Genomic DNA, 24,010 nt, shown 5'->3' on the forward strand with positions numbered 1-24,010 from the left:
TTAAATGAAAACTCCTCCAATTGAGCAGTTATTTTACGGCTGTTTGTCATAACAGCATTCATCAGACCAAACACAAACTCATATACCTTAATGAAAGCGCAGCAGACAGGAACATTAATAAAACACACATTCAATCATGTTTAAATGTGATGCAGTCGTTTGTTTCCATTTGCTGTTGATTGTGTGAAACACAGCCAGGAGGAGATGGAACTGTCGCAGGACCCGCACTTTAAAAAGCCAATCTGCCACTGCATGATGATGACGCCCCGAGAGAAACACCGTCTCACCAGCCTCGTTTACATAATGGTTTAATCGGTTGAGGGCCTCTTTTTCACTGAATGACATCATTTCTTGTTGTTCAGAATTTTCACAGCTTTTTCCCGCATTTAGTAAGTTCAGTCTCTACATCAGAACATTAAAACACATTAAGACACTTTAGCTTTTAGTTATAAAGTTATTTCACGCGAGTTTGTCTTTTAATATGCTCCCTGCTCTATGATTCAGGACCAAATGCTATTTTAAGAACTTTGAATCTGACAAACTGACTGGAAACCAGAACATGTTGAAACATCCAAAAATGTTAAGCAACTATAGAGTAACAGATTGACCTTGACAGTGAATGTCTGTTACTAGGATCACTAAGAAATGACACAAACTGAGCTTTAGAGGTGCTGATAGGCTGATTCTGTTACCTTCAGACAGACTGAGATGTTTTTCCCTTTTGTTTTTTGTTTTTTATTTGCTAAGCTAAGCTAACTGTGCTTTTAGCATACATAAATGAGAGTGGTATTAATCTCCACATAAAACTCTCAGCAAGATAGTGAATAAGCATATTTCCCAAAATGTTGAATTATTAATTTAAATTCATGTATGTAAAGCACTGTGTGCATCTAATCTGAAATACTCCATTTGCTGATGCAGTTGCTCAGATCAGTTTATAATTTTTTTTTATTTTTTAACTTTGTCAGTACAGTTTTACACCTCAGTATAAGTCAGGTACCAGCTGACTAACCATTTACAGAATGAGGCTCTAGCTGTTACTTTCAGTCCATTGATAACCTTTTGCCATTGTTTTTAAATGTAAATTATTACATTATTTAATTAATCTTCACTCTTTTTAAAGAGAGAAATGAAATCAAATAGCCATCATATTTAACTTATTAATAATTCATATACACATAATAAATGTATGTAGCTGAGGAATTAATAACATATTAATTTAGGGAATTTGATTAAAATAAAAACATTTTCTTACCAAAACTGATTCTTTGGGTTCATTTGCTGTGTATGAATGTCGGAGGGAATCTGTACAGACAGATGAATTAGTATTCCACACATACAGTCATTACAGGGACGGAGCGCAGGATAGAGGGAGGGGTGATGAGAGGAGAACAGGAAAAACGAAGAGGAAAGATGCGTCTTGCATTTCTGTCCTCGTCCTGCCAACTTTTATTCTCTCCGTCTTTCTCTCTATGAACCCTTCTTTTTCTCTCCTACTGTCTTTTTCTCCTCCCTTTGTATTTAAACTTAACTCTTTCTGTGTCTCAGGAAGGGGCAATGTAGAGATGGAAGGAGGAAAGATGATTTCTTCCTCCACTCACCTTTCCTCACCTCCTCAAACCCCCCCTTCTTTTTTAACTTTCTATGTCCCTGTGGGAATTATTCTTCTGGGGCTCAGCTGCTGGTATGAGCAGCTTATTTTTTTGGTTAAAAGAGGTCGTATAGAGGTTAGCTCTGTGCTGAGGCAAGATCAAGAGGGCTGGCACACACAAACACACACACACACGCAACACAGTTTGTCTTACAGGTTCAACAGACAGTAGAAAAGCAAAAGGAAAATGGAGGTATGCATATCCAATTCAGTCAAATATGCACAAATCAAAAAGCTTTAAAATGACTATACGCTGACTTTTTGTGTGAGTGAGTACAGCTGCATTAACTAACAGTAGTCGTCCTCTTTTCTCTGGCGGCACTCCAGATCAGGAAACCTTTCACACTGTCATTGTGAGACTCACTTTATAGACATACTTGTTAAAATTCAATCTGATGTTTATTAGCATAACTTGACATAATTTGAGTCAACTCAATATCAGTCATTTCTATTTCACCAACAATAAAAAAGCTTATTCCACATTCCAGCAGAACATAATTTAATATCAGTTCAATTTACATGCATCTGAAAAAGTCACATAGTGTGTAACAGCCTTCTCTGTCTAAAGTGTAAAAACCTCTCACCGGTTAATTGAAACTGAATTGATTTTAAAAAAGTGATTATGCCGGGAGAGAGGCATGGAGGTTGGATTAATTGATAAGTGGAGTGATTAGTGAATTCAACATGACCTCTCAGCACAAGCAGCCTGCTGCTGCAGATAATTCACAGTCTCTTCATTCAGTGAAAACAGCTAATAGAGTGACCGCAGGGAGGTCTGCAGTGACTACACTGTGCTGTCAACACACACGCTGGCTACAACAATGCTAATTAGTTGGGGAAAAATTGATAAAAAAAAACAGAGTGTTTGTGTGAGTTTGCATGCGCACACCCATTTTAATTGGCTATAAAACAAAAAAAGTCGATGCAGAAGTTGATGATCAGCATTAACCATCACTACTTCTGTGTGAATACAACTTTCTTCCAGTCCTCTCACCACATGCTACAATCCAACCAGGGCCATTTTTTTTCCCTGAATGCTTGCTGCACTGATGCAGCACTATTGATTGATGAATTCTTAAAACGGTTCTCTCAGAAAATCCTGCAGTGTGAGGATGAACCTGTGCGTGATGTCACTGGGGTACTTATGCAGGATAGACACTGAGTAGACCAAGAGTTACTGCAGCTCCTCTACTTTCTTCTGCAATTTTTTTTTAACCTCATTTCACCTCCATTAATCCTTCCCCCTGTGGTGCAGCTGAAGTCACTGCAGTCTGTGAGTCGTGTATAGGTGAATATTGATGCAGCCACCGATATACTAGACTGCTTGTGAATGACTAAGAAGTATAATAAACAGTCACGTTCAGCGTCAGTGTATGAGCTTCATTTAAAGTTGTTTGTCAAAATGTGTTTGAGTTTATCCATCCAGCTGTGGTGATGCAGTTAAATGCAAAAGACCTTCAACGAGTATTAAAGCTTATAATCTTCAGTTTCTGTTAACATCTATCAGAAAGATGCATTCCTGAGGCTGAAGTTGTGAAGTTGCTTTTGTCAACCTGCCAAAAGAAATAACAGAAACATATTATTTATGTACTGCGTTTCATTGTAATGTGTTTATGTTGTTTTGTCCACCCCCTGTAAGCAGTAGCTGAAAAAGTAGACAAGACAGGAGCAAATATAACAGTAGACAAAGGTGATTCAAGTAGAACAGTTTTTGAAGAAATCGATAGAAATTGAAGAGGCAGTACAGGAGACAAGGCCACGCAACAGACCTGAAAATAGGTCCAAAGGATGGTGTATGTGTGTATGTGTGTGTTTGAGAGAGAGAAAGAGAGAGAGAGAGACTTTTTCTTTTTGCTTGTGTATGTCTATGCACTACCAAAAATATAAGGTACAATACAGGACATTTAGGCCAAATACACTTGCATAACCAAACACTGCTCTGATTCCCTCGAAACAAAAAAAAAGCTCTGTTATTAAACTTTATGGGACTTATTTCCCCTCAAATATAAAATTCACTTTCTAAATCATATATTTTTAGCTCTTCAAATAGTTCATAAACTAAGAAGAAGCGGCTGTAGAGGAGAAAGTCAACATTTAGTTTTCTATATGTGAGCCAAGTCAAACTGTAATTAGCCTTTTTGTGTGTCTCATAAACCGATACTTTTCAAGTATGTCCGGCTCACAGATGTACTGCGCCTTCTTGTTGGGGCTGGAAATGTATCCAATGCAAAAATATGACTCAGCCTTTCTATCTGTAGGCAGACATGCTGGAAAAAAAGAGAGTTAGGAGATCAGTTAAACCGAGACACCAGAGAGAAATGTTTCATTTAAATGCGTGCCATCCATCTCGCTGCCAGGCACAGGACCGGATTCAAGAAGGTTAAAAGGACTGACACAAAGCCGAAAGCATAAATGACACCTCTTCCCAAACCATGCAGCTTTTTCTCCTCATGTTCTCGCTCCTTACTCTCCACGCTCTCTTTACCCTTTTTTTTTCCTTTTCTACAACATTCATTGCTTGTACAGTTGAGCTAATGTTAGTTTTGTTTTGGCTCCTTCGACCTGTCATTTCAACTGTCAGGCAGGGAAGACCGATTAATGGTAAAATAATAAAGGTGATGATGATGAGAAGGAGGGGATGAGAGACGTAGCTAGGAAGAAAAAAACAAGGACGATAAAGCAATTTTGAATTTGAATCCACACAGTAAACTTTCACTATTAACATATGTTTATATACTTTCCAGTGACTTCATTAGGAGTTAAGTTTGAGCTCGCTTGTTGACTCAAACACCTTTCAGCTGTAGGAAAAAGCTTTGCAAGGTTATCGGATTTAGTATTGTTGCATAGCAACATCAAATACCGTTAATGGCACTTTCCACCAGCAGCTGCCAGTGAAAAAGAGCTATTTGTTGTTCACAGGGCCTTAATTTCCATCAAACAGAAAAACTCAGTTGATCCTATAAGAGCAGTGGCCTTGACATTAGAGCTCTGCGGGGTTTTCATCCCATACTGAGCCTCCCGCTCAGACGCAAAGCTCACAGCCGCCATTGGACACCGTTAGCTGTGATTACAGTTCCACCACACTGGACACAGCTTAAAGGACTGATTGAACACACACATACTGGATGTACACACGCATACACATACATATGCAAACATTACATACATGAGTAGATAAGAAATGACACACAAACACACACAATGCCTATACTGTATGATAAGGGCAGTCTGTAATCAGTATAGGTGCAGCTGAGGCTCAGTGAGGTTGCCATGGTTACTGGTCTTAACAATTTCCAAAAGCAACTTTTGTACAAGTGATTACCATTATCTCGTGCAGCAATCCCCCCCCGCCCCCACCTCCATCCACCCCCAGACAAAAAACTGCATTTATGACTCTGCTGATGATGCATGTTGAGAACTGCAGCTTTCTGCTGCTGATTAACTTAAGATAATATCATTATGCACCAAGAGATCCAATTTATCCTCAGGGTGTCATCTGTAAGTTAAACCTCGGTGGAGTTGATGGTATTGCAATGTATGGAAATAATGAGCTCTATTGTATCGTAACATCCCGTCTGCTGAAACGAGCAGATGGTTAAGTGCTTTTTCATTGTCCCTCGCCTCTGAGGTACATCAATTGTTTTATGAAAGTCAAGCAACTGAGGTCAACAGAGTCAGAAGAAGAATCATCTATTCATTTTGTGGGCAATAGGGCAGAGGGAGGGTGAGAGAAAGACTCAACAGGGAGATAAAACAGAGAGCAGAGAGAGGTTGAGATTTTTACAGCCCTGAAGAATGAATACTGTAGATATCCCAAAAAGATAATTCTCAGCAGTGGCTGGCCAGAGGCGTCATATTATTTTCAGAAAACATCCTCCTCACGGCTCTAAATGAAAACTCACTGATGGAAGACCACCAGGCTACAGCTTACTCTACTGGTTTAGAACTAAATCAATGTTTAGTAATAGTTATGTTTCAGATTTTACACGTTATCTGCGTTTGTGTCAGTCAATAAGTAACAATTTAAGTATGGAGGCACATGTTCAACTCTCTACTTCTTCTGCTTCTATGACTAACACATGAAAGTAATACATACTTAATATGTACTAATCCATGAGGCCTTAACACCATGACTTATGCTGAGAACATGAATTAATGCATGGACGTTTCAGGCTGAGCCCTTCCTCAGCATGCCTATCGTTAGACATACAATAAGCACGGCTGTAATACAATACATAGTTTGTCCACAAGAGGTCACTAACAAGTTCGCATTTCAACTGTAAAAAGTCCCCCCTCAATACACATCATGGTCATAATTCTTTAATAACAAAATGTATTCCCAGACCACAGAAAAATCTTCATTTTGATTGGCTGGCAGGCAAAAACAGTGAGGCTTAGCTAAAGAGCGTAGCGTTGGGTTCGTGTAACCAAAACAATAAAACAGATATAACGGTCCAGTGAGAACTGTGAAAATTGAATTAAATGTGTTAAGTGTGTTTGATATTTATGTGAATCTTGCCACCCATCAACTATCATCATCATCCATTATAGTGGTAAAACATACAGTTTGTCAAGTATCATCTTATCATCATATCTTTTACTCAAGTTATCAGAAATGTTATGTGTTTATGTTTAAAATGAGTATTGGCTGATGAATCATTATCAGATTTTATCAATACTGGTAATGATCTTAAAAATCCAGTCTTGGTTTGGCTCTAATACACTGCAGAATTAAACTTTGATATATTGCATCAAAGTTTATTGCATGCATTAACAGTCCATAAAGTCTTCCATCTCATGCAATATTATCAATTTTAATGCAGTTTCCCCTGGCTCTCCTGCCAAATTTCAAATGCGCTTCAGCACAAACCCGCCTCATATCTTGTCAGGCAGCCCAGATTTCCTTGCAGCTCCCAGCACACACATAAGCCGTGCAGCATTAAAAGGTTTGCACCAGACGTTTCCCTGATATAAAAAGGTGTTCCTCTCTGTCTGTCTGACAGAGCGTGACAGTTTTAGATAGCCTAGCTAAAACCGTTTTGACGTAATCTGAATGGGAAGTGTTTGCTGCCACAACAAAGCTACATGCATAATTCAGTGAGGGAATGTGCTGAGGATTTAGTGTCTCCTCTGGTTGAGGTGGCTTAGCCTTTTGTTTGCAGGGTAATCAGGAGCATGTAGTCAGATGTACACATACGCTCGCTCATTATACACACTCAGGAAGACACGAGCACATAAGGACGACGGACACAAGGTCTCCAAAATATGTATGAAGATAACAGAAACAGTCACCAGTGAAGACAGAAAGTGCTAACAGGCACTTACGCAAGGTGATCCGTCAGTATTGAGCCGCAGCTCTGAACAGGACAGATTTTTCTCTTGGGAACCTGACAGCCTTCCTCGACTGGTGTCACAGCCCGAGGATTAGTAGTGTTTACTCCTGGATGTCGAACACACACACACACACACACACACAAACGCACTGACAGAAAGGACTGACGGCATAGAAATGTTTCTTGATGTTGACATGTCTTTTTCTGTCTCCTCTCCAGGTACATGGGTGACATTTGGGGGACAGATAACAGACGAGGTATGAAACATTTTCCTTTAACTTTCATGTTCATTTCATTTTTACCAGAATCTAATTATTGACTGGTTGATTTTTCAGCGGTGATGAATATTGAACATCACTGTGAGAATATTTGATATGGTAACCTGCCAACTGAAGACTTATTTAAATCATCCATTCCTCTGACCCAAGCTGCCTGTAGCGTTTCTGCATTACCAGTTGATTACATAACACACAGTCCATAAAAACGGTTTTTTGTTGTTTTTTTATTTATGAAACTCTGGTTTCTGGTCCACAGGCATGGATGTGTTTTACATTCCTGGTGGATTTTCTGTCTTTCTAGCATTCAGTCACGTCTTTTTTTGGATAAAACATACTGAGTTTGCCTGTAATTAAATGTGCTATATAAAGAAAATCTGCCTTCCCTGTGGATGGACTTTTAGTTGAACATTTTCTTTGATCCAAACACACTGATACAGTAAACAAACTTGTATGACTCAGCATGTACAGAATCAATAAGGAACTGGGTTCATTTTACATTTGAGGCTCACCATTTATCCTTTATGGCATTTGAAAGACTGAAGAACAGAGACATATCAAAGTACATGTTTTACAGAACAGTTGTATTCTGTATCTGTGGTGTAGGGATGGGTGATATATTGAATTAATTTGATTAATTGAAATTTTTCTTTTTGCGCGATTTGTAAAATGTGAAAATCATGAAAAATTGAGTAATTAAAATATGCAAAAAAAAAAAATTGTAAAAAAATCATGTGCATTAGCCGTTTTAAGTCATGACAGTCCCTCTGTGATGTGATTAGTTATACTACATGCGCACCTGCTGCAGTTTACAAGTCTCTAGTGACTCCGGGTCATCTCTGCTTACGAGAGTCGAAGCGCTGGGAGTTGACTGAACAGTTTCAGCCTGTCTGTACCTCACTGGGTCGCTAACACCAGCTAGCAGCAGTCAGCAGATAACAGACTGATGTCTTGTAAAGAAACACGAACAGCAGCAGATCCATTAGTGAGCAGACCTTTCTGCTCTGTCTGCGCTGCAATTGATCATTAAACTAACTGCCTGTGCTCTAGTTGAAGCATCCGGTACTGACAATCAATAGCTGTGTGGGACAACCTGTATTTCATTATTCTTGCACAATTGCTCCAAAAATATGATGATTCAAGGTTTCATTTTGCAGGCAAACAAAAATCGATTAAATTGTGGGTCAACCTAAAGCTTGAAAAAAAAAAAAAAATCCAGATTTTATTTTTTGGCCATATCGTTTAGTCCTACTTTGATGATAGGCAATTAAGTTTATGCTTTAAAACAAGGCCATATGGTAAAAATGGGTTGTGTAAATTTTAAACCTGTTAAATTCAGTAAAGAGAGACAAAAAGCAACTAAATCCTCTATTGCAGTATGTATAATTTTACTGTGATGTATTGAATTGTCTGGAAAATTGATTAAGAAACAGTTTATGGATAAAATAACCAGACTGGAAAATCTGTTTTTGGTTTTGGAATAATCAAGTTACTACATCACACTGATGCAAAAATCATTAAAAAAAAAACAAAATATTACCATAAAACATTGTGGCCCATTGATGTGCAGCATCACCCACAAGGGTAAGCTTCCACAGCATTAAGCATACGGCAACATCTGTGATGGTTTATGAATTCATATTACTATATTACACATCGTCACATCACCCAACCCCGTCACACAGAAAGGAACAATAAAGAAAGGAAAAATAGAGCTTGTAGCAGCACACCACTGCTCCAGCTGCTATTGGCCCCCTCTTGCACCTTCTATAATGGGTCAGAACAGAGTGACACATGAACCTCAGCACTGCCAGTGTGACTGTGGGACATCTGCCACATTTTTCTAATTGACTGGTGTCACAGTTAACCTTGTTCAAATCATCAGCTGCCTGACAAAGTTCCTACAGGCTCAATTAGCCTACAGCTTCATTTTTTTTTTTTTTTATTGCTCTCTCACATTTATTTATGCTATAATGAGAGTAGTTCAACCTCAACCTCCAACAAAGACTAGGTGTGATTATTCAGATTTTTTTGGACTGACTGAAACTCTGTATAGGACATAAAAAGGGTGCACTATGGGTCAACACATTATGTGTGCGTGCGCGTATTTAAGTCCCCTTTACACTCATGCTGATGAACTCTAACATGCTCTGATGTTGCTGCTGGGTCTTGGCATTGGTCATCATAGACGTACACACACACACACACACACTTAGAGTGACACTTAGGGAGAAGAGAACAGAGCTCACCCTGGAGGACACAGAAACAGTAAGCTTATATAACAGTATTATTTTTCTAACCTTAAGGCTTAGTGCCATCAACTCACATGTTGTGCCCCAAGCTTAACACCCTTCTCCCCCCTCCATTATTCTGACTGTCCCCAGTTCAATGTCACTGATATCACTCAGACACTTCCAAGCTGTTTTGCTTTGGCTTGAACAGAGGACATTCATACGGGAAATGCCGGTGAGGGTGACGTCGTTGATGTTGATGTTGCTGCTGTGTGACTGCAGAAAATCTCAAATGTTACATTGTTGACTCATAGCTGAAGGAAACATTTAAGCTCTCACTAGAGATACATAACAGTGCATCCTTGCTGTTGAAAATAACAAGAAAAAGAAGCTGGAGAGACAGAGGAGAGAGGAAGAGAGAGAGAGAGAGAGGACGTCTCGGTAGACATGCAACCTTAAGCCATTTCACAGCAGAGCGCTGCCATCACATGCGATGCTGTTGGGTTAAAAAGTCCTCTGCTGTCCTCAATGCCCCCTGTTCAATGTCACCGCCATCAAATGCTCCCTAAATATACTGCATGTCCTCTGCAGAGTTCAGTGTTCCTGTCCTCATTGAGATAAGCAACAACAACTCTGACACATAAACACAGTTACTACACGAGATTAGTGTGAGAGCTGCAAATGTAAGACCTAACTTTTCCTTTTGTTTTTTTGGGGAATTATATGTTATACTTTAGAAGTGTTTATTAGCCAGGAAGCCACTTGTATTCAGGAAAAGATCTGCAGAGCATCTGGACATGAATCCATTCATTACCTACTTATTTACGACTGCAGACTTACAGTAATGGCTTATTAGAAAACGAGTAAAGCCGAATGTCCACAGCATCCAGCTGTGTTGTGTTCTGTTTGCGCTACGGCTCAGTCACAGCTCTGACGCCGTTCCAATGTCCACGGGAAACATTTCAGAGTGTCTGTTCACACACATTTCTAATTAAGTTTTTGCTGACATTGTTCATGTTGTACAAACATAAATATTTACATGTGGTAACAGAAGCTTTGCGGCTATAACTCAGTTCAATTACTGTGCTTCCACATGCCGCCTTATATCTAAATGTCATGAATAACGTTCATACAGTAGAGTCGCCTACGTCCGCTATAAGCCGGTAAAATGTATCAACTCATATTTTTCTTTCTGTTTCAGGCCTCTGTTCTGACTAAGCCGGCTTTTTCTCACCCAACTATTGTCATTAACCTGAAAATGGGACCAACAATATCATGAACTCTGATGGATTAAAACACACAGAGTAAAGCAGGAAGGGACTGTGCAGACGTTTAATGGGCTGAGCCTGTCTCACTCTCTCTCTGTCTCTCTTATTAACTATCACCATGAAAAAAAATAGTATAAGTACAGTACATGTGTTTGTATGTGTGTATATATATCATTACATATGCAATTGGCAAAATAAAGATGGCTCCAGCACGTAAATCTAGCGGAGTGGAGAAAACAGCTGAGCATGAATCACAAGTGAGACGCTCCAGTTTCTCACTTCCTAACAGGCCATCTGGTCTGCACTTAGAAATGTTAGAAATGTATCGATAAAGGGTTTGACCTCTACGATAATCCATCAGAAGCTGTTCATAATAATGACATATTGCCTCCCTGCCTCGACAGCGTCAGCAAACACAAAGATGTCATTTCTGGAAGCAGTTAAGTTGTTGATTTTCATCTGCTTTTTAAAATAATAAGACTTGACAAATAACTATATAGAATTCAGTTTATGGGGTTTATTAATTGTACAGTTGCTTTAGGCTATTTCATTACAGATCCAAAAGGTCAAATACATTTTAAAGTTCATCTATAAACTGGAGGCTACAACAAACAAACAAAGTAACTAACACATTTAAATAATTCATATATTGTAGCTATTGTTGTCTCTCTCTCTCTCTCTCAAATGACAGGTCATTGATCTCTCCCCCATCCATCTCCCTCACTCTTCCCCAGGGGGATAAAAACAACCCCTCGGCTGTTCCGGTGTTAAAGTGCTTCTAAGTTTATTTCGCCGTAGTTGCTTCTGCGCAGCCGCACGTTCCCAGACAAAGAGTTCACAGGAGTGATGGTGGGATGCCAGTTAACATTGCTTACTCATTCAAAAAGGCCAAAAGCGGATCCATAAACGATGAAGTGAATTTGAACAGAGTGTCTCTTGTCGATGTTAACTTTGATACAGCGAGCGTGGACGGTGAGGATGCGGCGCAGTCATAGAATCATCTCAGCGTTGTGTGGGTAGCATGTGGGAGGTTACTGCAGTCTTGATTCTGGGGTTGTGAGAGAGAAATGTGTTGTTGGTTTTTTTTTATTATTATGACTGTTTCATGTATGGAAATCAAATATCCCTTCGTGCCCCAGAAGAAAAAAAAAACAAAGAAACCTGACGCATAGCCACCCATGCATTTCAGCAACTTTACAATGACTCAGTGTTTTTCTATAGGAGAGAGAAAAGCTGTACATCTATATCCGTATCTGTGTGTGTGTGTGTGTGTGTGTGTGTGTTACAGGCAGATTGTTCCTGCAGTTTGTGCTCTCTCTTTTTTTAAATTACCAATCCATTTGAAGGCCATCAGTCACATTCGGTTCATCCAAAATGGCCAGAAGTCAGAAATAGTCAGAAATCTGAGTAAGCAGCGATGCTTCGTCACTAATACAAACTTTCTGACCTTGTGAATGTCACTACAAGCGCTGCATGACAGTGACTGACCTTTTACTATCTTATGAGACTCATCATGAATGAGCAATCACAAAAGGTCAAACAGTCACCCTTTAAAAACTGACACCGTCGCCCTCGACTCAGAGCTCTGTCAGGGACTATCTGCCCCTCTCTTCTTCTGTCTTCTTCAGCATCTTCCTCACCTTCCCTAACCTTACTGAAAACGATCACCCGCTCCGTTCACCCTCAAATTCTCACTACTTTTCATTTTCTTCATCCATCCAGCACTTTCTTTCTTACTTTTTTTTTCCCTTTATCCTCTTTCTGTTCTCTTACCTCTGCAAAAAAAACCCTCTCTCAGCCTGTCCTTCCTTCACTTTATTTAAAATCACCCTCCAGTGCCCCCAGCAGTTGTGACAGAGATTGTTTCCCATCTGGACTCAGCAGAGACCGGTCAGAGAAAGAACATGCTGTTCATTTTCTCTGTCATTCCTCTTTTGCAAATCCTTCTCTCCTTAACTCTCCCCTTTCTTTTACCTCTCCATTGTCCAGCTTTATCTTTTCATTCTGCTCTGTTTGCCTTAATGTCAGTCCAGGCTTGTGGACACTCTGTCGTTCTTTTACTGTCCTTTCAACCTTCATCCGGCTGATGCGTTCTTAAATCTGAATATGTTCTGAAGTAGTATGATGATACAAGTATCATCGTGATGCGACTGATCCGCTTTTTTTTTGTGGTCACTATAAAATTCAATGTTTCCATTACCACTTAAGTCAAGGCGGGCTGCCAACTCAGTTTTTAGTGCCTCAGCAATCCCTCACCTCATGTTACTGCATACAAATGACTCTAAAGAGCTGGTCTGCAGATTTTAAAATGTTGCAGAAAGTGAGCACAGGTATAAGATCAGTACTCGATATGGGAAGATCAGAGTTGAGGTATCGGAATTAGTATCAGGAGAGAAAAAATTGGATCAGTGCATCACTGGTTGTTATGTAGTCAGACTCAAGATCCAAAATCTTGTTTCTCAAACAGATTACGGCTTAAAGTGTGATTCTTTTCCAGGTTTTCAGTCTTATTTACTGCTGCTCAGAACCGTTGCCAAAAGATTTCTATCGTTTTGGCAAAATAACAAAAGCTATAATTTTCTCCGGATCTCTGAAACTGTGTCCTTGCTGCAAAATATCAAAGATCACTCCGTTACCTCCAGCTGGCTCTGCTTCATGCTGGGCAACAAGTCCTCTGTCAGTGTATCACAAAATAACTCATATGAATGTTTTGCTGATCTGGTCGCCTCATCTGTAGGCCAAAGTCACACCAGCAGTAGTTTGGCAACTAAAACTACTTTAAACTGATTTAAACTAAAACTACGTTATTAAGCTCAAGGCTGTAAGACTTTATGCTGCAGGATAAGAATTTATTGCAGCTTCCTGCTTTGCTGTTAAATGTAAAGATGTGTTGTGCTGTCATTTTATGAAGTGAGGATAGTCTCTACTGAGGCTTATAAATGACATCATATTACATCAATCCAAGCATCTCTTCATCGGCTTCCCGTTAAGTTTAAAATAGATTTTAAGATATCGATGATCATGTTCAAGTGTGGCTCCAAGCTACACAATTGGCCTTCTGACCCCACATGGGAGCAATAACATTTTTTATCACCCATTTTTATTGGCTTGTCATCATTTATTCTTTTATAGTGTATCTTTTTATCTTCTCATCTGTATCGTTTGTGTTTTATCGCTTTTGCATTACATCATTCCTTTCTGCCTGCTAATTAAACAAAGTTTGTTATTATTTTATCATTATCACACTTAACTGCTGCCCAGTTTGTGTTGAGAAGGTTGAAGAAGGTTGAGACAGATTCTCAGAGGAGAGATGATCTAATTCTCTTAAAAACAACACCTCCGCCGTCTGCCACCACTCACACTGCAACACACACCGTACTGTATACTGCATACACAACGCACATACTGTATGTAGACACAAACACACAAGCAGCATGTGCACAAACACACACAATGTCACACACACACGCTCACAAAACCGACTCATGCGCGCATTTAAATCCGCAGGGAAATGATGGCAAATTCACTTAAAGTCCCCATGTAATAAAACTCACTACAGGCAAATTGGATCTCGGTCTGATGATTTATGGTTACCATGTCTGCAAAAATATGGAAGAATATCTGCCCATATGCCGCACACACACACACACACACACATATTAACAGACAGATATCCAGCATGAGCGCTTATTAACTAAAGAGGAATGAATGAGAGGAGAAAGTTGACATAACCGTACATCACGGAGTCAAATGATTTTTCACAGATAATTACACCGTGATCCCACTTGCTCAATAAAGTCTGTGAATCAACAGACTTTATAGTACGAGTACACAAGCTCAGTTTTAGACACCACGCTGCTCTGCCGCTCATATGTTCAAGCCCCGCCTCCACCCCAGCAACCACCTGAGGGCCTTTGAGTTCCTCCGGGGGAGAAATTATCACTGTATCATCTCTCCCACCTTCCTCTTTGGTGGATCTTGCAGGAGAGCTCAGACGCCAAATATTCACTCTATACATATTTTGCATTCATGTGATCAAACTAAAATAGTGCTATATGCTGAATAGTACAGTAAGAATACAGTGAAATGCATTGCTGTGTAAATAATTTGTGTTCTGCAGAAGCAGAAATTCAAAAATTCTAACACATCTTAATGAAAGCTTTACTTTCAAACCATTTTTAAAATTGTTTTTTACTCATTTCATGAAGAAAGATGTAGTGATGCGCTATGTTGTGCATTGTTCAAGTTATTTGGCCTAAGTCTCTGTCTTTTGTGCCTTTAAATCTCCATTTGGTTGTGTTCTGTTGTGCTGAATTGTGTCTTGTACTTGCTGTTATTTAATATTATACACACATATTTAATGAAATATGAAGCTGCACAGACAGTTATTGCCTCGATGGTGTGCCGTTTTTTTTCTCCTTTGACAGTTTCGGTAAAACACTGGATTCTGTAGCTGTGAAAACACATAAATATTGATATTGAAGATATTGATATTCAAGGACGCTGCAGCTTACTTGGGCAGAAGATTGATTTTTATCTAAAATAAAACAGCAATAAATACAAACTCTGAACACTGGCCTTTGTGTGTGTGTGTGTGTGTGTGTGTGTGATTTCTTGCCAGGTTGCAGAGCAGTTAATGACTATCGCCTATGAGAGTGGCGTCAACCTGTTCGACACAGCTGAGGTCTACGCAGGCGGCAGGTGGGTGTCATATGAGCCTCCCAGTCTGTGTGCAGTTCAGTTGAGATCATAACAACCTTTTCATGGTTTAATGTGATCAGGTGCAGACGTTTGGACCCACTGTGGCTCCAGGAAGTCGTGTTAGCATTCATGATTAGCCTGAAGGTTTCACACAGGCGACTTGTTCCACACATTTAGACCCCATTTACACCTGGTATTAGCATGTGATGTGTGTGTCTGGATATATATGCACACAGTTTTTAAGGCTGGTAATCTGAGCTGTACCTTAATGGTTAATGTTTAAATATTAAGAGAAGTATAAAATATACAGATTCGTTCAGAAGTTTAGGTTTATGTTTAGGATCATAGGAGTGTTTGTGCCTTACAGTTGTGAAAAGGCTGACATCCATCACTATGAACTTATCAGCTAAATACGAAGCCATTTAAACAGTCTGATGCAGACACTGGAAAAATACTGCTGAACACCTTTCCAGCCATTTATACTTTTATCAGGACAAGTGAGAAGATTTTTATTATTGTCTCAGGACTCAACAAGTTTAAATTTAACATATTTAGACAACTGGAGAAATTAAAATCTAAATTTCGACTGCTCTACTGTTAATTCCCTCCATGAGGACCATTTCAGCTCCAGCATAGTTCATAATCTACAAGACTATACTTAAAAACTATTCAGAAATGCAAAATCCCTCCCAACATATGCTGGAATCATTATATGTCGCCATGTGTTGTATTAAATGTAGTAAATGACCTTTTGAATGCACCACCTAACTGCCTGTTAGCAAACCAACTGTTTTGTCATCTTTTTTATGCACTCGGGGCTCTTTAGTCTACTTTATTAGACAATGAATTGTGGGGGTGATGTGACGGAGGAAGTGTTTATGAATTCAAACTGCAATTTAGTAACGACACCTCATTTGTGTTGCCTTGCAGGGCTGAAATCATTCTAGGGAACATTATCAAGAAGAAATGCTGGAGGTAATGATGACATTAATGTGTGTACGTCTGTGTTTGCTCCATCAATTCACTTCTGGGACGGAGACAGAGCGACGATGGGTGTGTGTCTGTGTGTGTGTGTGTGTGTGTGTGAGGCATGTGTGTACAAAGAAAGACAAAGGGAAGTGACAAAAGTGTGTGTTTGTGTATTTCTACACACACATGGGCACAGACGCACAGCAGAATGAAATATTTTCTGTACTGAAATATTCCCTTTACGGAGTTATTTAAACATTAACATGAACAGTTTACATTATTGATCGACTCTGTAGGGAACAGATTAGAGAGAGTTAACATCAAAGGAAATAAAATTTTATCTACTGCATATGTGTGTGTGTCTACTGTGTGTGTGTGTGCTTGTTTCTATATATTCTCAGGGTTTGGAAGACATAGATTTATGGTATCAGCTTAAAAGTCTTCTGATTATAGATACATCGATGATAGCTGAAACACTTCTGACGTGAAACGTGATATTTAGGACAGACAGAACAGAAAAAAACGTTTACTAGTTTTTATCACATAACACCAAACTTGAAAACGCATCTTAAACGTAATGTGAAATGAACTGAAAGTAACAGGAAGTAACTGCACCTCTTTCTTCAATGTGTCAGTATGAAGCAGCTCTAACGTGGGAACATTTAGCTGCTATTCTCTTCTCGCCGTGTTGGCTAGTTGTTCCGTCATTATGCAGCTCAGTGTCATGTACTGAGCTGACTACATTACACCAGTAGGCGGTTTGACGCTGGTGCAGTAAAGACAAGCTGAACCGTCCTGACATCTCAGTCTCTGAGTGTCGTCATGAGTTTACAGAGGACAGCTTTACAGTGTAAGTGGATGAAAGAAGTGACAGTGCTGAGGGATCCTTTTTTTTTTTTGCTGTCGCTGGTTCAGCTTTGATGTGAAATTTGCAGTGAAACAAACGTATAGTGACATGTTTAACTGTCAGTGCTGCTTGTTTGTTTAATATCTTTAGTTGTCACAGAGTAAAAGTGCTGAATATTGAGACATATCATGACTAAAATCTACAGAAGCTTGTCACTGTAATCTTCCACCTTTAATTAGCAACTCTGCAACTGTTAGTTGATTAAAAATAGTCGGTTGACTTGATGCTTTTTGTTGCAGTGCTGCTGTAGAATATGCAAAGAGGTCGAGTGTAATGATTTAACAGAGCGCTACATGCATAATCACAGGGTGTCACCACAATGTCTTTAGCAATATGTGGGAAGCATATTCACACCTGTTGCATGAACTGTACCACTGACTAATCTAACAGTTTGAGGAGAAGGAGAGGCTCACTCACATTAAAATACTTTAGACTTGAAATTAATGTGACAGTGAGAACAACCGACTTTTAAATGTCCGGCTTAGCAGAGGGAGCAACGCAGCAGTGCAGGAGATAACCACATCTATGATGAGACCAGATGTTGTAGCTTCTGTTTGTCTCAATAAGAGGCATTAAACACATTATGTATCACTCACCATGCTGTGTCTTCCTTCTGTGTCTCTCTGTGTCTCTCTCTACACTGTCCTAGGAGATCCAGCTTGGTCATTACAACTAAACTCTACTGGGGAGGAAAGTAAGTAAGAAGGCAGAGTTTTCCAGACAGACTGGCAGACTGTACATAGCAAAAAGGAAAAGGGTGCCAGTCAAGCATTTTTTTTAATAAAGTAACTCGATAAATTAGAACAAACAACAAAATAGAAGAAAACTATGTCTCAGATCTGTTGTTAATTGGGCATGTAAATATTCAAGCAAATCAAATATATCAATAATGCAAATATATGCATATATTTGGTTTGTGTTTCGTCCCATCAGAGCAGAGACAGAGAGAGGACTGTCAAGGAAACACATAATTGAAGGTAAGACACACACAGAACAACTTTAGACCTTCAGTTTTTCACTTAAAGAGGGAAACCTGGCTTTCCTTAAATAAATGTGCTTTTACCCCACAAGGACATTTTTTGTCAATTCGGTCACTTTCCATATTCTCAACCTCTGCATCTCTGGCTTTCAGGTCTGAAAGGCTCCCTACAAAGGATGCAGTTGGAGTATGTAGATGTTGTTTTTGCCAACCGCCCTGACAGCAATACTCCCATGGAGGGTGAGTCAGCCAATCAGCATCCAACACTAGAACCAATCACATCAAGTGTCATTAATGATGTCGGGAAAGGGGGAATGATGCCTCGTAGTATTTTATTTGAATTATATGCTTTTCTATCTCCTGTCAGAGTGTCCGTCTTATTTGTTTTGGTGATGGAGTGTTTTGTTGTTTTGCAGCAGAATAAATTTACAGTTTTTAATCAAGTTTTGAATGAGCTGTGACTTGAGATCTGTCACCAAAGTTTGCTGATCATTTTTTAAGTGAGGCACACTTTTCAAATGTAAAACAGTATTTTTTAAAGCCTGACAAGATTGAAGTGTTTTTGTTAAATGGCTTTTGTATTCCTGTCCTGCTGGACTAGACATCTAACTGAGTTCAGTTTTATTCCTGCAGTGTTCTTCAGTAGACGAGCTGAAGAGAGACAGGCAGTCCTGTGCAATTCAAGTTGTATATTGACATGCATATTCGCAGTGCATTGGCTTCTCATTAGTCATTATATTATTATTACACAATATATAATATAATAATTATAATATATATATAATTAAATGAATTTACTTGCACTCTACAGGTATAGCTTATTAAAGGTGGACTTCCTCTCTATATCTTCTTAATTCGTGCTCACAACTAGTCAGTGAGGAAGCTGTATGTGAATTAGGTGCTTGTGCTCAGTATTCTTACTCTCCTTCAGTTAGATTTTTAAAATACATTTAATGAGGTTTTCTTGACAACTTAAATTAAAAGAAATCAACATGTAAAACAAGAGACAAAGGCCCAGTAACTTAAAAAAAAAAAGATTATACTCGCAACTCTTGATTAATATGACTAATATCAATCTGCTGATAATCCTATCAATGAAAGAACTCCTTTTTAACCTTGAAATGATAGTTTGTTTGTGATTGTTGATGTTGTTGCCAGATTTTACATGTTTAGGTTTAACAAAATACGTTTTTTGGACATTTTGTGTAGCTTAATAATTTGCGATGAATCAATTATAATGAAATGTGGTCCCTTATTCAAAACTTTCCCAATCCTTCGCTTCTTTATAGATTCCTACTCTCCTGTAAACTCAGCTTACTTTCTCTCTAACCATTCACACTTTACTGTTCATTTTCTGCCTAATTCCTTCAACTGTTATATCTATTGCTCTTCTTCCTCAGACATGTTTTGCACTCTCTCTCTCTGTCTCTGGCTTGTTATATTGGCTGGAAATTGAGCCAAGTAGCATTTAAATGTGAGTGTAGTGTCGCAGGGTGTTGCTGAAGAACGGTCATGCTGGCTGGCAGGAGGGCAGGGAGAGGGCTGGAGAGGAAGATGAGAGCAGCAAGAGAAAGAGAAAGAATTGTTTACTTGTCTAATACTGTGTTATTTCCTTTGGCAGGACGGTATTCAGTAAGGCATCTGTGTTTCAGGTTGTTAATTATCACTTACCAGATTGTTCTGTTTTAAACCGGGGACAGGAAAACCTGCCAACTCAAGTCTTCTGATGTGTGTGTGATTATACATTCTGATGCAGATCCATTCCTTAACGTCTCCTCCCTCTACTTCTCCGTCTTTGTCATTCTGTTGCAAACATTTTCTTTTCCCCTCAGTGTTTTCTTCAACTTTCTTCTCCCTCATATTCTGCTGTCTTGCCAAGAACCAGTTAGGCAGAGTGAAAATACGAGGGTCCTGCCACGGTGAGAGATTGCAGAATAATTAGAGTGAGCAGAGCGCAGTGATGAATAACCTTAATGACAGTCCTAATCTGAGTTTTTGTTGGCCCTGATTGCTGTTGGCTTGCACAGTCAGCACTGTTGGAGCTAATTGCGTCATTAAAAATGCAGTGGCTTGAATGTGATCAGAGGGCTTTGGTGTTTGAGTTTGTCAGTTCGTCCCCAGAGTCGTTAGGGATCGGTGACGAGCCATCAACAGGTATGAGAGACCTGAGGAGGCAAGTTTTTTTTTTTGTGTGCTCCTTCAAGGCTGGAATTTATCTCTAGTTTTGCTCTATAATTTTTTTTTACCCCTCTTTTCTTTCAGTTTGTGACTCTTTTTAGGCTAGCAAACCAATTCATGAACACTTCCACTAACACTTGATTTCTCATTCAATCTATATGTCTTCTTTATATTAGACTGTTTGTTTACAGAGTTTCATCCATGTCTTCTTCTCCCTGGTGATTTCTTTATATGAGGGTGGCTGTTGTCAATCAGACCAGTCGTGTCAAGCTGGTTCCTGATGGATATTATCCTCATAATGTGTTGGAACTGTTTCTCTTTCAGCTCTAGTTATGTTTTCTGCTTTCGTTATTTGGATCACATGCCCAAGTGTGTTAGGATTCACATCATTTATATAATAAATGCATTATTTCAAAGGACATAATTATTTGAGTCTGAATTTTGATGATTTCTTATGATTATTGTTAAATAAATTGCAAATTGTAATTTTGGGCTACACATAATGGCATCTCTTATTTCCCTTCTCAAGCAATAAACCATAATTAAGTCCATTAACTTCTAAAATTATTGCTTTACCAATACTGAGGGAATACTCTAGTAGCTGCTTCAGGACATGCAGGGATCGACAACAAGATTTTTTTTCTGTGTGTCCTTGAAGTCTCAGTAACAAAACAGACTCGACCGTTTTGCTGCATAAATTTTGAATGAGTTTAAGGTCGATCCAGTGGGAACAAATGTGTTGTGTTTGTTTAGAGAGATGAATTTGGGAAGCATTCTGGGGAGGCGTCCATTTTAGGATAAATGTTACAGCTGTTTCGAAAGCCATTTATTCACATGTGTATATACAGTGCCAGTCAAAAGTTTGGACACACCTTCCTATTCTCTTGAATGAGAAAGTGTGTCCAAACTTTCGACTGGTAGCCTCCTGTATATGCTGTTTTGTGTGTAACTAGAAGAGTATACTGTCTATAAATCAATTGCTCTATGTCGATGTAATTGACTGATATGATGTTGGTGTGTATGTCTCTACAGAGATTGTTCGGGCCATGACCTATGTGATCAACCAAGGTATGGCGATGTACTGGGGGACGTCTCGGTGGACGGCTATGGAAATCATGGTAAGCAGGAAAGAGCTTTTACACTATAGGTGTGTTATAAGTCATCATTATGCTAATGACAACTGTCTTTTGGGATAAAGAATGAAAGTATGTTCAAATCAAGCATTTGTTTACTCAGTAACACTTTGTAATACAGAAGGTAAACAAAGTGGCTACTTAACAACTCATAAGGAACAGCTCCAGTTCAGCTCAAATGAACTATTACAGGCTCAGTAGCCAACCAAACACATTATTGACTTCTTGTGCAACAGCTTTAAACTTGACTCAGTCAATCAAAGGTGAGAAATAAAACTAATTATTTGTAATACAGCATTTGGGGAAGGTTTAATGCCATTTAGGCAAATTAAATTTCATATCCCACTGACTAGAATAACAGAGGGTAGCCTCTTTTCACAGCAAAACTGGCATGTAAGAGCTGTATATGTGTCCTAAGAGGACTAATGATGAGATGTGCTAATTATAAGAAGCAAGCTGATTTCTATAACTTAACAGCTTCAGGAGCAATTTGAACAGCTTATTTTGTACCATCTTGAACACACCAGGAAAGGGGAGGAAAATGGAAAAAGTAGAAGTTTGAGGAAAAACAGGAAGTGTTCCCACAGAGACACAGTGGCGTCCTTCAGCTTTGTTTCCTCCTCCTGTCAGAAACAGTTTACCGCCCTGTTCAACTCCTGTGCTAATAATGAATACACAGTACCAGTATGAAGCCACAGAAATGAAATGAACACATGCCTAAAGTGACATTCAAGGACCTAACACTCGCTCTCTCCTCTCTCATCTCGCCCTCATGTCTTTATCACCCTCCCTCCCCTCTAACCACAGTGTGATGTGTTGACATCCTCTCTCTGTGATCACGGCGAAAAGGAGCTGATATCTTTGTAGAACACAAGCCCAGATGAAAGCCGTGGAATTTAGATAGCATCAATAATGAAGGGGGGTGGGGTTCTCAGTATACATGATAAGGCGGCAGTACAGTGTACACACACACACACACATGAACACACAGACTCCAGGCACATGACACGGCTTGCACAGAAGGGCAACTTGTAATTTGTAAGTTGAGCAATGGCACGGACATTAGCCTTGTGTTACGCTGAATAGATTCCCCCTCCTACCGTTCTCTCCTCCTGACGTGTTCAGCACCAGGAGACCAACAAATAAAAGAGAAGTAAAGAAGTTTCTGTGTGTGTGTGTGTGTGTGTGAGTGTGTTTTTCCTCTGGCATGTGTTCTTGAAGGACACATGGAAATCCAGATAAGAAGGTATATGAAGAAATTTGAATATGATGCCTTGGAGAACTGTGATATGGAATATTGATTTGGGGACTTACTGTGAGCTGTGCATTTAAATTTGTGCCACGCTGCCTCAAGCTGATTCACTCTCTCGCTCACATCTCTCCTCTCTGTTGGTCCCATCACTGTCTGCAACTTTTGCTCTACTATTAAGGCTGATTTATGGTAGGTCGCTTGACGCTTTTGATAAGTGTCGCTCAACAGAAATTACCGAGTCGCATGACATTTTAAATTTATGCTTCGGTGAAAGGTTTCAATCGTCTCCATGGTAACTCCATGGGTGCTACCCTCCAGCTGACTTGTGTAGCTACATTATATCGTCCTGACCGAGACTAATTAAACAAGGATGTTACAAGTTATCTAAAGTTACAGACCACTGACTGTATATAAATATGACGACGCATCTCAATGTCATACCATTATGCAAAAGTGAAGCCAAAATATCTCGTTTCCGGGAGCTGCCATCTTGCTTGTGTGACATCATTTGGAGCCAGTCTGTGCAGTAGAGTTGGGTGGCGGGATGATGACCCACGGGACACGCCCCTTCAGCCGTTCTGCCGTCTGACAGAGGTTTGAAAGTGGCTGTCGCAGCTGTCAATCATGATGTCACCACCCCTTTTTATATCTTTAAATAACTAATTAAAAACAAACTTATCAGAAAAATGAGTACTTGAACAAGCATAGAGTGATAAGAACTACCTAAAATGACAGAAACCATTTTTGGAAAAAAATTATTTGATGTGTACTTTGATTTTTTAGTTTGGCTAATGTCCCATCCGCTAACATGGAGTGGGCGGGACTTATGTCTGCAGCCACCAGGGGGCAATAAAAATGTTTTTGGCTTCACTTTTGGGGAGTTGTCATCACGTCCATATTTATATACAGTCAATGTTACAGACCAAAATATCAATAAGGGAGTTCAGTGAAAACTACAATCTCTATGGCGACGTTAGTAACACTACCCAGTCACATTGCCTCACAAAATATGACGGTGTCCACAACATAACAAAATTCTCCAGGTGTGTGAAATTAAAGAAAAACCTCAGATGTCACCGCAAATTCAAAGACTGATGATGAAGCTACAACACTATGATTTCAACCTGATCTAC

General features: G+C 39.4%; 1 protein-coding gene and 1 long non-coding RNA gene across 6 annotated transcripts in view; one reads left to right on the forward strand and one right to left on the reverse strand.

Moving 5' to 3' along the window:
- The window catches only part of kcnab1a (potassium voltage-gated channel subfamily A regulatory beta subunit 1a), a 125,691-nt gene that overhangs the window by 91,172 nt on the left and 10,509 nt on the right, over positions 1–24,010 (forward strand). For all 5 annotated transcript variants that reach the window (XM_067594406.1, XM_067594405.1, XM_067594408.1 and 2 more), the window contains 7 exons: positions 7,204–7,241; positions 15,380–15,459; positions 16,390–16,434; positions 17,985–18,029; positions 18,269–18,312; positions 18,468–18,554; positions 21,525–21,610. In XM_067594406.1, coding sequence (XP_067450507.1) covers positions 7,204–7,241; positions 15,380–15,459; positions 16,390–16,434; positions 17,985–18,029; positions 18,269–18,312; positions 18,468–18,554; positions 21,525–21,610 — 425 coding nt within the window. The remainder of the gene's footprint in view (positions 1–7,203; positions 7,242–15,379; positions 15,460–16,389; positions 16,435–17,984; positions 18,030–18,268; positions 18,313–18,467; positions 18,555–21,524; positions 21,611–24,010) is intronic.
- Positions 11,526–14,710, reverse strand: LOC137186719 (uncharacterized). The gene is made up of 2 exons (XR_010929083.1): positions 14,491–14,710; positions 11,526–11,806 (listed from the first exon to the last, which is right to left on the reverse strand). It is a non-coding gene; the product is annotated as an uncharacterized lncRNA (long non-coding RNA).

The sequence above is a fragment of the Thunnus thynnus genome, chromosome 7, assembly GCF_963924715.1.
Source record: "Thunnus thynnus chromosome 7, fThuThy2.1, whole genome shotgun sequence".
NCBI classification, from domain to species: domain Eukaryota; kingdom Metazoa; phylum Chordata; class Actinopteri; order Scombriformes; family Scombridae; genus Thunnus; species Thunnus thynnus.